This window comes from Micromesistius poutassou, assembly GCF_964030765.1.
Source record: "Micromesistius poutassou genome assembly, contig: SCAFFOLD_960, whole genome shotgun sequence".
Classification (NCBI taxonomy): domain Eukaryota; kingdom Metazoa; phylum Chordata; class Actinopteri; order Gadiformes; family Gadidae; genus Micromesistius; species Micromesistius poutassou.
Window position 1 is genome coordinate 1 of NW_028177579.1, and position 12,116 is coordinate 12,116.

The following is a 12,116-nucleotide window of genomic DNA, read 5'->3' on the forward strand; positions in this document are numbered from 1 at the left end:
GTACAGTACAGTACAGTACAGAACAGTACAGTACAGAACAGTACAGTACAGTACAGTACAGTCATTCATGGAGAGAGTACAGTACAGACAGTACAGTACAGACAGTACAGTTCATTCATGGAGAGAGTACAGTACAGTACAGTACAGTACAGTACAGTTCGTAGAGCTCCAGCTCCCAGCAGTAACTCAAACTAATCCTTATTTGTTTAGGCTAAAATACAGCTGGTGCACATTTCATAATTTATTCTTAAACAATCTCCCTGTACAACCGTTTCCCTCTTTAGACTCATACCAAACCTTATTTAAATCATACATTATGTTCGTGTTCTATCTACTGATGGAGGGCTGAATAAATATTTAACGTGACTCTATCATCCCTCATCATCATCATGATTATCCAGCCCTTAAGATGTTAGCATACTCCAACTGAAGTCTATTTTACGTTTACCCTTTCAACTTTTTAATGTTAAAGGATTTATACTGGTTCTGGTTTGTTCCAAGACATCAGACCAGTGGGTCGCACATGGAGATGGGAAAACAGAATTCTGTTTGTAAATAAAAACTTAATGAGTCAGTTTCAACCTTCAAATGAACAAATATGCTCCGACAGACACACAGCAACAGCATCGTAGCAATGTGGTCTCTGCTCATAATTACTAGTACTAATGGAGGTTTAAAAAAGCAAGGTTTGGTATGTCTCCACAAAGCAGCGAGCGAAGACGTTCTTACTGGTAAATACACTTTGATTCAATGCTGTGGTGCATTATGTTCTCATCTTTAGACTTAGACTTTAGATGTATTGTAATAATAGTGTTGGTATTGAAATGGGTCTGGCACTGGTCTGGTACTGGTCTCTATGTGCGTCTCACCGTGCCCTGGGTGGGGCGGTAGAAGGCCACCAGGGTGAAGGTGACCATGGTGAGGATGTAGGAGACCACGCTGATGTAGAACGTCACGGCCGCAAACCTCTTCCACTTGGCCCGCAGCAGCTCGTTGATGGGCTCCACGGCCAGCATCTCGTGGCGGTTCTGGAAACAACAACCAGTACAACCACTATGACACGAAGAGAAACCAGAACTACCACTAGAACATGAGCATCAACCAGTAGTACACCTAGTACTGGAGCCCGACAGAGTGGTACCGATTAGATCAATGATGAGTCGGGTCCTCTGAGCCTCACCTCGTTGCGGCTGGTGTAGACCAGGATCTCCAGCACAGAGGTCTCCTCTCCGCAGGTCTCCAGGGAGGACAGGTCGTAGAGGGACGAGTACACCGGCCCGTACGCCCAGTCCTTGAACTTGCGAGAGAGATGCCTCACGCCCTCCTCCTTCACCTCCCGCCGGATGATGTGCTGGAAGATCTGAGGAGGAGGACACGTGGACGGCATGGCTGTTACACCAACGCTAGGGTTAGGGGTTTGATTCCCTGCCTTGCTCTAATGGTGGATACATGGCAGTTAAACCAATAGCAGGATTATGGGTTCCATTATATGCACTCTGGAGGGCTGAAGTTTGAGAGCTTGACCACACCTGCAACTCGGCCAATTTAAACCCCGCTTTCTCTCATCTCTGATCGATTACTTCACCCCTCTTCTCCCTACTATCTAACCCTCCACCTTCCGTCTCCTCGCTACTATGTAAGTCCAGAAGGGGATTCACACATCGAGCGACTACACTCATTCCTAATTCCCAGTTCCCTGTTTTGGACAGTAGAGTAGCAACCAGGTAGAAGGCCTCATGTCCTCCTGACCTCCTGACCTCCTGACCTCCTGACCTCCTGACCTCGCTCCCTGAGCCGTACGACCGTACTGTGGAGGTCATGCCCCGGTGCGTACCCCGATCTTCCCCAGCCGGGCGGCCATCATGAGGGGGGACATGGCGTCGTTGTTGAGTGTGGCCTCCAGGCTGGCCCCGGGGTGCAGCAGGGCGCACTTGACCAGCAGCAGGTCGTACATCTTGGTGATGAAGCGAGTGTTGTCCCGCGTGTTGTCGGCGATGTGCACCAGCGCGTGGAGCACCGTGTTGCCGCGGGAGTCCTGGCGCCGCAGGTCGGCCGTCTTGTGCGGGTTGTGGGTGAGGTAGTGCACCATGTCGGGCTGGTTGGTGCAGGCCGCCAGCGACAGAGGCAGCTCGCCTGGGGGGGAGGGGGGGAGGGGGGGAGACTTTAGTGAAACAGCAGCCACTGTCACAGACACAACGATCAACTTTATTGATACAGCAGGACATGACTGGGCCTGACTGGGGGCTGACGGGGGCCCCCGCTGGGGGGTTCTCTGGGGGCCCGGCTGGGGGCCTGCTGGGGGCCCAACTGGGGGCCCCGCTGGGTGACTTGGGGCCTGGGGCCTGACTGGGGGCCCGACTGGGGGCCCCGCTGGGTGACTTGGGGCCTGGGGCCTGACTGGGGGCCCGACCTGGGGGCCCGACTGGGGGCCCCGCCGTGGCCACGGGGCCGCGCTGCCGAGGGCAGCTGCGTGAGGAGAAGAAGATGCTGTGTTGCCAGGGTGACAGATGACTTTGTCCCCTGCTATAGAAACACTCTCCTCGTGGATTACCCCAGGGCCCGCAGAGCGCCGGCCTGATGCCTAATCCCGTTAGCCGGAAGGTTCCCGCTCTCCGCGCGGCAAAGCCCCAAATTACCCACAATGCCACGGCCGGGCGCGGCTCAAAGCCTGAGTGACACCAAATGGAAACCAGCCCCTCCTCTGATGGGTGTAGAATAATATAATAATATAATAATATAATAATATAATAATGTAATAATATAATAATATAATAATATAATAATGTAATCATATAATAATATAATAATATAATAACATAATAACATAATAATGTAATAATATAATAATGTAATAATATAATAATATAATAATGTAATAATGTAATAATATAATAATATAATAATGTAATAATGTTTAGTATACGCTACACGTGAACCTAACAGGGCCTGATTTGATTGGTTGGCTATCTGGGGATATTGGATATTTAAACATGGGATATTGTTTTCATCACAAAATGTCCCTCATTATGATCGTCTCGTCACGCTAATAAAAACAAATAAACCGCTAATAAAAACAATTAAATCCCGGCAAAAAGTGTTCACGTGTCATATACTAAAACTATTATTCACCTCAGCTATTCCCCACTATTCACAGAGCCTTCGGCGAATAATTGTTAAACATATAATAATAATATAATAATGATGTTGGATGATTTCCAATATCCAATATCAACGGCTGGCTACATGGCAGACGGCCTCACTAGCCTCTCTGTGTCTGTCTGTCTGTCTGTCTGTCTGTCTGTCTGTCTGTCTGTCTGTCCAGGGATGAGTTCTGCAGTGGGGGTGTTTCATGGTTGTTAGCGTGGCCCAGCCAGCAGAGGGCAGCAGAGCGCTGTGGGACGGCCCAGCAGCAGAAGACACCACTACTATGCCGCTTTTTCACCGCCAGTACCAGCTCGACTCGACTTGACTCGCCACGCCTTTTTTGCGTTTCCATTGGCGTTTCCAAGTACCTGGTACCTAGTACCGGGTACTTTTTTTTAGTACTACCTCCGTCGAGGTTCCAAGCGAGCGGAGTAGGTACTTTTGTGTGACGTAAAGAGGCTGCTGGTAACTGATTGGCCAGCGGCTGTAAATGGGAATAATCACTTAAGTTAAGTTGTGTCCGGCGTGGCTGGAGTCCACGGACCCGCTCCCGAGGGGGACACTGATCAGCGATTCGCCGTGTGTGTCGCTCCTTTCCCAGGGCTAAAGTTAGGCTGCGTGTGGTTGTGTGTGTCGGGTGTGGTTGTGTGTGTCAGGCGTGGTTGTGTGTGTCCGGCGTGGTTGTGTGTGTCGGGCGTGGTTGTGTGTGTCCGGCGTGGCTGGAGTCCACGGACCGGCTCCGGAGGATCAGCGTTTCGTTGTTTCGTTTTAGTGTCGTTCCTTTCCCAGGGCTCGAGTTTCGCCTCCATCAACGTTACCGTATGACAACAATAGACGCGCAGTCATTGCGCTTTTTGTTTTATTTTATTTCCCATCATAACCTTTCCCGGCAATCAGGAAATAGTCTCGATCAGATTCAGATTTCCCGGGAATCGCGTCTCCCGTGATTAAAACCTAATGACGACCCGCCCATGGTGGAGAGGTTCTTTTCTACGACCCGCCCACATTGAAGAGGTACTTTTTTAGATGGAAACGCGCCTGGAACCGAGTCGAGGCGAGGCGAGTTGAGTCGAGTCGAGCTGATCCTGTCGGTGGAAAAGCGGCACTAGTTTCCAGCTTGTAGGTAGCAGAGTGAACAGAACAGGGCTTCTTTCAGGTGGAACACAGCCCCCATTCACCATCCACCTAACGGATGTCCTCATCTTTTCCTTTCTGCGCAGCTCGTATGGATGAGCGGGTCGGGGGTGGAGGTGAGTCGGCCGTTGGACCGGGGGAAGAGTCCAGACTTTATTTGCCTAAACTGAAGCTGCCACATCAAACAGCCAGAGGCTGTGGTCCGAGTCACCTCATATCCCCACGGCAACGCGGCCTGGCCCGGTGTACCCTGTGCTGGTCGTTATGAATGTGACACTGCCAGCTAGGGCACTACACTACTACACTATTACTACACTACTACACTACTACACTACTACACTACTACACTACACTACTACAATACACTACTACACTAAACTACTACAATACACTACTACACTACTACACTGCTACACTGCTACACAGCTACACTGTAGGGTTCAGCAGAACCAGGCTGTAGGGTTCAGTAGAACCAGGCTGTAGGGTTCTACCAGTAGAACCAGGCTGTAGGGTTCAGTAGAACCAGGCTGTAGGGTTCAGTAGAACCAGGCTGTAGGGTTCTACCAGTAGAACCAGGCTGTAGGGTTCAGTAGAACCAGGCTGTAGGGTTCTACCAGTAGAACCAGGCTGTAGGGTTCAGTAGAACCAGGCTGTAGGGTTCAGTAGAACCAGGCTGTAGGGTTCTACCAGTAGAACCAGGCTGTAGGGTTCTACCAGTAGAACCAGGCTGTAGGGTTCAGTAGAACCAGGCTGTAGGGTTCTACCAGTAGAACCAGGCTGTAGGGTTCAGCAGAACCAGGCTGTAGGGTTCTACCAGTAGAACCAGGCTGTAGGGTTCAGCAGAACCAGGCTGTAGGGTTCTACCAGTAGAACCAGGCTGTAGGGTTCAGTAGAACCAGGCTGTAGGGTTCTACCAGTAGAACCAGGCTGTAGGGTTCAGTAGAACAAGGCTGTAGGGTTCTACCAGTAGAACCAGGCTGTAGGGTTCTACCAGTAGAACCAGGCTGTAGGGTTCAGTAGAACCAGGCTGTAGGGTTCTACCAGCAGAACCTCAGAGAGGATCCTTACCGAAGTAGAAGTAGCCCCCCTCGTCGCGGGGCTGGAAGAAGCGGCCCCTGGCCTGGGCGTGGACGTCAGCCCCCTGCTCCAGGAGCAGCTCCACGTAGGGCCGGCTGCGACGCTCGATGGCAATGTGGAGGGCCGTCTGGCCTGGACGCACACATTACACCTTACACATTACACAACTACACATTACACAACAACACATTACACAACTACACCTTACACACTACACAACAACACAACGTTAGGGCCTGCATTGCGCTTGCGACGTGGAGCACGCTCTGTCCAGGACGCACACATCAACACAACGCTTGATGTGTGCGTGTGTGTTGATGTGTGCGTGTGTGTTGATGTGTGCGTGTGTGTTGATGTGTGTGTGAGTGGACAGTCGGTCGGCTGGAACCCAAACCTAGTGACATTGTTTGTCCCGCAGTAACATCCTGTCCTGCTCTGAAGGCGTTGCACTGTCCTGGAGTCTGAAGAGGTTGAACATGAGGTACCTGCAGCGCTTTGAGCCAGACCCAAAAACCAGCCTGCGTTAACAAATAGCCTCCACTAAGAGTCACAACGCTCTACCACCAAACATGACCACAGGCCGTGCAGGCCTTCCAAACGTTTCCTGGTTTTAAGGAGCCGGAGGGTTGAGACCTCATATTTTAAAGTTATAAATAGCTTTGAATGAGTTAAACATTTCCCCGCTTGTAAATACCAGTCACCCACAAAGCCTCAGAGAGGAAATAGAATCATGGAATATATTGGAACTAATAATTACCCTGGCTGGTTCTTCCATTATGTCAGCCCATGTTGGCACCTATCGCACTCCTACCATCGCACTCCTACCATCACACTCCTACCATCACACTCCTACCATCACACTCCTCATCGCAGTCCTACCATCACACTCCTACATCACACTCCTCATCTCACTCCTACCATCACACTCCTCATCTCACTCCTACCATCTCACTCCTACCATCACACTCCTCATCTCACTCCTACCATCACACTCCTACCATCACACTCCTCATCTCACTCCTACCATCACACTCCTCATCTCACTCCTACCATCTCACTCCTACCATCACACTCCTACCATCTCACTCCTACCATCTCACTCCTACCATCACACTCCTACCATCTCACTCCTACCATCTCACTCCTACCATCTCACTCCTACCATCTCACTCCTCATCTCACTCCTACCATCACGGGGGGGGTCTCTGATACTGGAACTGGGATTAAGGGATATGCTAACATTAAAGGCCTGTGTTGAAGTGTGCTTGGTGCGTCCAGTACCTCGGTAGTAGACGTCTCTGAAGGGGGTGTTGATGAACTCCCTCAGGGTGCCTGTCTCCTGGGCGGTGTGCAGCAGCAGGGGGATGGTGTGGTTCTGACCCCCGTACAGGTTCAGCAGGGCCTTGATCAGACACGTCTTACCGGTGGACCGCTCTGGGGGAACATTAGAAAGTCATCCATCAGGATAAAGACGCTGTTCATCAGTCTGTGACCTCCACCTTAATACAGCTCCGTCACACAGCGGGGGTTTGTCTGGAGCAGGGGGACCTTGTCACAGGACAGCTTTAGAGATGGTTTAGATGTATTGAGATGGACTATCTCGTTTTGGTCTAAACTGCCCCGGCCAAGACTCCACTGCAGGTCTCACCAGACCCCTGCGTTTGTTTGGCCTCATTGTTTGTCCTGAGCAGACAACAGTTGGCTGCGAGTTCTCTCTGCTCCGCATTACGTCTCCAGGAAACGAAGCAAAACAAAAGCTCTGCCCTCATGTGTCCTCCTCCTCCTCCTCCTCCTCCTCCTCCTCCCCCTCCTCCTCCTCCCCCCCCTCCTCCAGAATCCCAGCCAGCAACAATAGAGGGCGGAGCCTAAAGGTCAACAGCCAGGGGGCTTCTGCCTCGTAGTTTAAGACGAAAAAAGAGCTACAAACTTAAACACAATAAACATTTGGTTGACACTTTTATCCAAAGTGTTTGCATACATTCTTAGCACGTTTAGCCCCAGTGGGAATCAAACCCCTGACCCTGGCAGTGGCAGTGCCTTGCTCTATCTAACAGTAAGGTGTCTTCATGAGTCACAGCTGTCACTCAGGACAGTAGCGTGTCTTCATGAGTGATAGCTGTCACTCAGGACAGTAGCGTGTCTTCATGAGTGACAGCCGTCACTCAGGACAGTAGCGTGTCTTCATGAGTGACAGCTGTCACTCAGCGGGACGTGTAGAGGTGGACGTCCCGCTGACCTTTGAACTCCTCCTCGGTGAGGGTCTTTCCGTGGCCCTGCAGGTAGCCCAGGAGGCCCTCCAGGGCCCCTGAGTCGGCCCGGGACACGCAGTCGAACAGCAGGGAGCGGTCAAAGACCTTCAGCACCTTGGGGGGGTCGGCCCCGGGGTCTTCATCGCAGGACGTCTCCGTCTTCCTGGGGGGTCCCGACACACACACACACACACACACACACACACACACACACAGTACAACGGTATGACAGATGAAACACATGACTTATTAATGAATACCTAAAGTGTTATCCTGACGTGTGACTATGAATCATAAACGACCTGGAATGAGTTCAGCCTCCCTCCAAAACACACACACACACACACACACACACACACACACACACACAGACACGCACACACACACACAGACACGCACACACACACACACAGACACGCACCCACACACGCACACATGTACAAACACTGTGTGTGTGTGTGTATGTGTGTGTGTGTGTGTGTGTGTGTGTGTGTGTGTGTGCCTGTGTGTCTGTGTGTCTGTTTGTGTGTGTGTGTCTGTTTGTGTGTGTGTGTGTGTGTGTGTGTGTGTTTGTCTGTGTGTGTGTGTGTGTGTGTTTTATAGAGATCAGGTAATGCTATTCTTAACTGCGTAATCACGACTAATTATCCAAAGCTATAGGTTTCTCGTTAGCCGGTCGCATCGATTACACTCGCCGCGTCTTTGGGGACACGAGGCCCAGAGATGAGCTTCAGACGCTGTCCATTAACTAATGAGAACCAATAACATCAGATACATGAACATAATAATAATAATAAGCAGAATGGTGATCACTACACTGTGTTTCAGTGTGCACTGGGCCCAGTGAGGTTTGTGGAGCCTCGAGGTCTGATGACAGAGGACCTGGTCAGCCTGAGATAACCCCATGAGATGAGGATCCACATCTGAAGTATCTCTGATCCCCATCACTACCCCATCCCCATCACTACCCCATCACTACCCCATCACTACCCGCACTCTGTCCTGTTTTTAACTGGGATCACATGAACTGACCACCCAGACCCATCAGCGCTGGACCCGGTCCGTACCCAGGGACCAGGTAGACCTCCAGGTAGACCTCCAGGTCTACCTGGAGGTCTGGAGGTCTACCTGGTCCATACCCAGGGACCAGGTAGACCTGGAGGTAGACCTGGGTATGGACAAGGTAGACCTGGAGGTCTAGGACGTGACTGGACCTCCCCAGCCTCACAGGACCAGAGGCTGGACAACAGGCGCAGTCTCACCCCCGGAGGAGCTTCTTGCGGCGTCTCTTCTGGTGGCTCTCCTGCCGGCAGGTCCCGTACTGGAACAGGGAGTCCATGGGGGCCTTCTTGGGCCCCGGCACCGAGGCCTCGTAGGACTCCAGCAGGTCCATGGGGGTGCTGATGCCCTTCTTGAAGGCGTCGTGGAACTTGCTGCGCAGGTTCTGTCTGCCGTCGCCCACGGCCGGCCCGCTGGGCACCGCCAGGAGGTCCCGGGTGGAGTCCCCGCTGCCCGGGGCCCCCGGGGGCCCGCCCTCCCCGCCGTCCCCGCCGTCCCCCGCCTCCGTCCCCTCAAACAGATCAGAGAAGCCGGACAGGGCGAGGGTCACGTCGTCCGCGTCGGGGGGAGCGACCGGCGCCGCGGCCTCGGGGCCGGAGGGCTGGAGGGGCCCCCGGGACACGGCTCTGGGGGCCATGGGGCTCCTCTTGAAGAGGAAGGGGCTGGAGCGTCTCTGGAGGAACAACCACAGAGGACTGAGGACTGAGGAACCTAAGGAGAACCTGAGGAGAACCTGAGGAGAACCTGAGTACTGAGGAACCTGAGGAGAACCTGAGGAGAACCTGAGGAGAACCTGAGGAGAACCTGAGTACTGAGGAACCTGAGAGAACCTGAGTAGTGATTACACTGAGGAACCTGAACCTGAGGAACCTTAGTAGTGATCACACTGAGGAACCTGTTGTTCATCAGAAGATGGGATTCAGGATCTTTAGGAGAATGTGAGATGATGTTTACTTTGAAGAACTGTTCTTGTGAGGAACATACAGGCTGGTTTGATAGAGAGAGGCCCACAGTGATGAACTAAAGGTTGGTTGGCCATGGGGTAGTGTAGGGCTGCAGTTATGGGTTATATAGTTATATAGTTATATAGCTATATAGCTATATAGTTATATAGTTATATAGTTATATAGCTATATAGTTATATAGTTATATAGTTATATAGCTATATAGTTATATAGTTATATAGTTATATAGTTATATAGCTATATAGTTATATAGTTATATAGTTATATAGTTATATAGCTATATAGTTATATAGTTATATAGCTATATAGTTATATAGTTATATAGTTATATAGTTATATAGCTATATAGTTATATAGTTATATAGTTATATAGTTTTATAGTTATATAGCTATATAGTTATAGTATATAAGTTATAGTATATAACTAGTATAGTTATATACTATTTAGTATAGTTATGTATCGTTCTATAGTCTGGTCTCTAGTATGGATGTCCGGGCGTCGAGGGAACAATAAACCATTTAAAGGGACTTTTACGTGTGACACAGAAAGTATTTCCATCTGAAGCCGATGGGAGGAGTCTCTCTCGTACCTCATTCATCTCTTATCTCACACTCGGGCGCCAGATTCCTCTTCAGGGGGGTGGGGACATCCTGCGGGAACACAGAGGAGTTAGGAGAAGAAACACGAAAACTAGAGACTATAGAATATAACATAATACCATCCTACACGAGAGAGAGAGAGAGAGAGAGAGAGAGAGAGAGAGAGAGAGAGAGAGAGAGAGAGAGAGAAAGAGAAAAGGAGAGAGAGAGAGATGGAGGTGGAGAGAGAGAGAGATGGAGGTGGAGAGAGAGAGAGAAAGAGAAAGGGAGAGATGGAGGGGGATTGACAGAGAGAGACAAAGAGAGAGGGAGAGAGGGAGAGAGAGGACAGTGGTTGTTTCTAAAGAAGCCACTAGCCCCTCCTTGTGAAGGAATATGGGTATTATGAAATAAAAACAGCATAAACAGTTTGCCAAAACCAACAGCGTGTATAAAGAGGAACCACTGAGGCCACAGGAAGTCCTGACTGGGGATTTCATGAAGCATGTCCACTGCCTCTCAGTCACCCCAACAGGCGTCCCACAGAGAGCTGGAGGGGGCTGGTGGTGACCCCCAGTCACACACACATCACCCAGATGGACCCGTCTCCTCCTCTGACCCTCAGTGGACACACATCACCAGATGAACCCATCTCCTCTGCCCCTCGGTGTGTGGAGGCAGGGTCCCCAGGGGGGGTCAGGTGTGTAGAACCATCCCCTGGCCGTGCTATACCCTGGAGACCGCGGTTCTCTGGTATGCTCTCCATACTTCCGCTGGGGACAAGCTGTGTGTTGAGTTAATGAAACAGGCGCAGTGACCCGGGAGAGGAGATGAGTCCCCACCAGGATTATCATGCCTTTACACTCGGCTGGACACAGGAGAGCTCAGAGAGAACCAGGAGAACAATGAGAGTCTAGCCCTGATAAAGTATTCAGACACACCAGAGAGCGCTCACCACACTCTGCTCAGCTCTGAGAACGCTCAGTGAACACTCAGAGATCTGGGAGCAGAAGGAAGAAATCAGGACGGCTGTGAGCTGGACTACGGACACTGCAGTGTGTTGTTGAACCGGTGGAGTCGAGGTAGAGATGGTTAGTTTATATAAAGTTAAAGGTGGTTAGTTTATATAAAGTTAAAGGTGGTTAGTTTATATAAAGTTAGAGATGATTAGTTTATATAGAGTTACAGATGGTTAAGTCTAGATACTAGGTTAGATATGGTTAGTTTATATAAAGTTAAAGGTGGTTAGTTTATATAAAGTTAAAGGTGGTTAGTTTATATAAAGTTAGAGATGATTATTTTATATTGAGTTAGCGGTGGTAAAGTCTAGAGACTAGGTTAGAGATAGTTAGTTTACATAAAGTTAGAGGTGGTTAGTTTATATAAAGTTAGAGGTGGTTAAGTTTAGAGACTAGGTTAGAGATAGTTAGTTTAAATACAGTTAGAGAGGAAGTTAGTTTATATGAAGTTAGAGATGGTTTGTTTATATAAAGTTAGAGGTGGTTAAGTCTAGGCACCTTGTTACAAGTGGTTAAGGTTGAGGGTATTATGTTAGAGATGGTTAAGTTAACGGTGTCAGAGTGGTTTAGTGTTAAATTGACGTTTGATACCTCTTAATCCTGTTTAATCATGCCACTACGGTATAAGATAACAGGGCGGGATGTCCCGTTGTCAGGGGGGGGGGACACTGTCCAGACCCGGAGGGGAAACACTAACACGGGGCACAGAAGATAAACCAGGCTGCTCCACCGATATACAAACATCATGTTTCCTCAGACTTTAGCCTGCTTATATAAGGAGCGCTTAGTTTAAAGAACTCCATGTTGCGTCCTTAAAGTAAAATCATTACAATGTGTTGTTGAGGTTTTTCTATACAGAAAGAAGATCTACAAACGCAGCAGTGTCCTAG

At 49.9% G+C, this 12,116-nt stretch overlaps 1 protein-coding gene across 1 annotated transcript; it reads right to left on the reverse strand.

The window, feature by feature from the left end:
* Positions 1 to 869: 869 nt before the first annotated feature.
* trpv4 (transient receptor potential cation channel, subfamily V, member 4) lies at positions 870 to 11,061 on the reverse strand (the record flags this gene model as incomplete). Its single annotated transcript, XM_084490923.1, has 10 exons — positions 870 to 1,028; positions 1,181 to 1,360; positions 1,835 to 2,133; positions 5,347 to 5,487; positions 6,637 to 6,789; positions 7,592 to 7,767; positions 8,867 to 9,336; positions 9,525 to 9,589; positions 10,240 to 10,279; positions 11,050 to 11,061. Coding segments are annotated over 10 exons (1,695 nt in total), but the record flags the coding sequence as incomplete, so codon positions are not given.
* Positions 11,062 to 12,116: the final 1,055 nt, after the last annotated feature.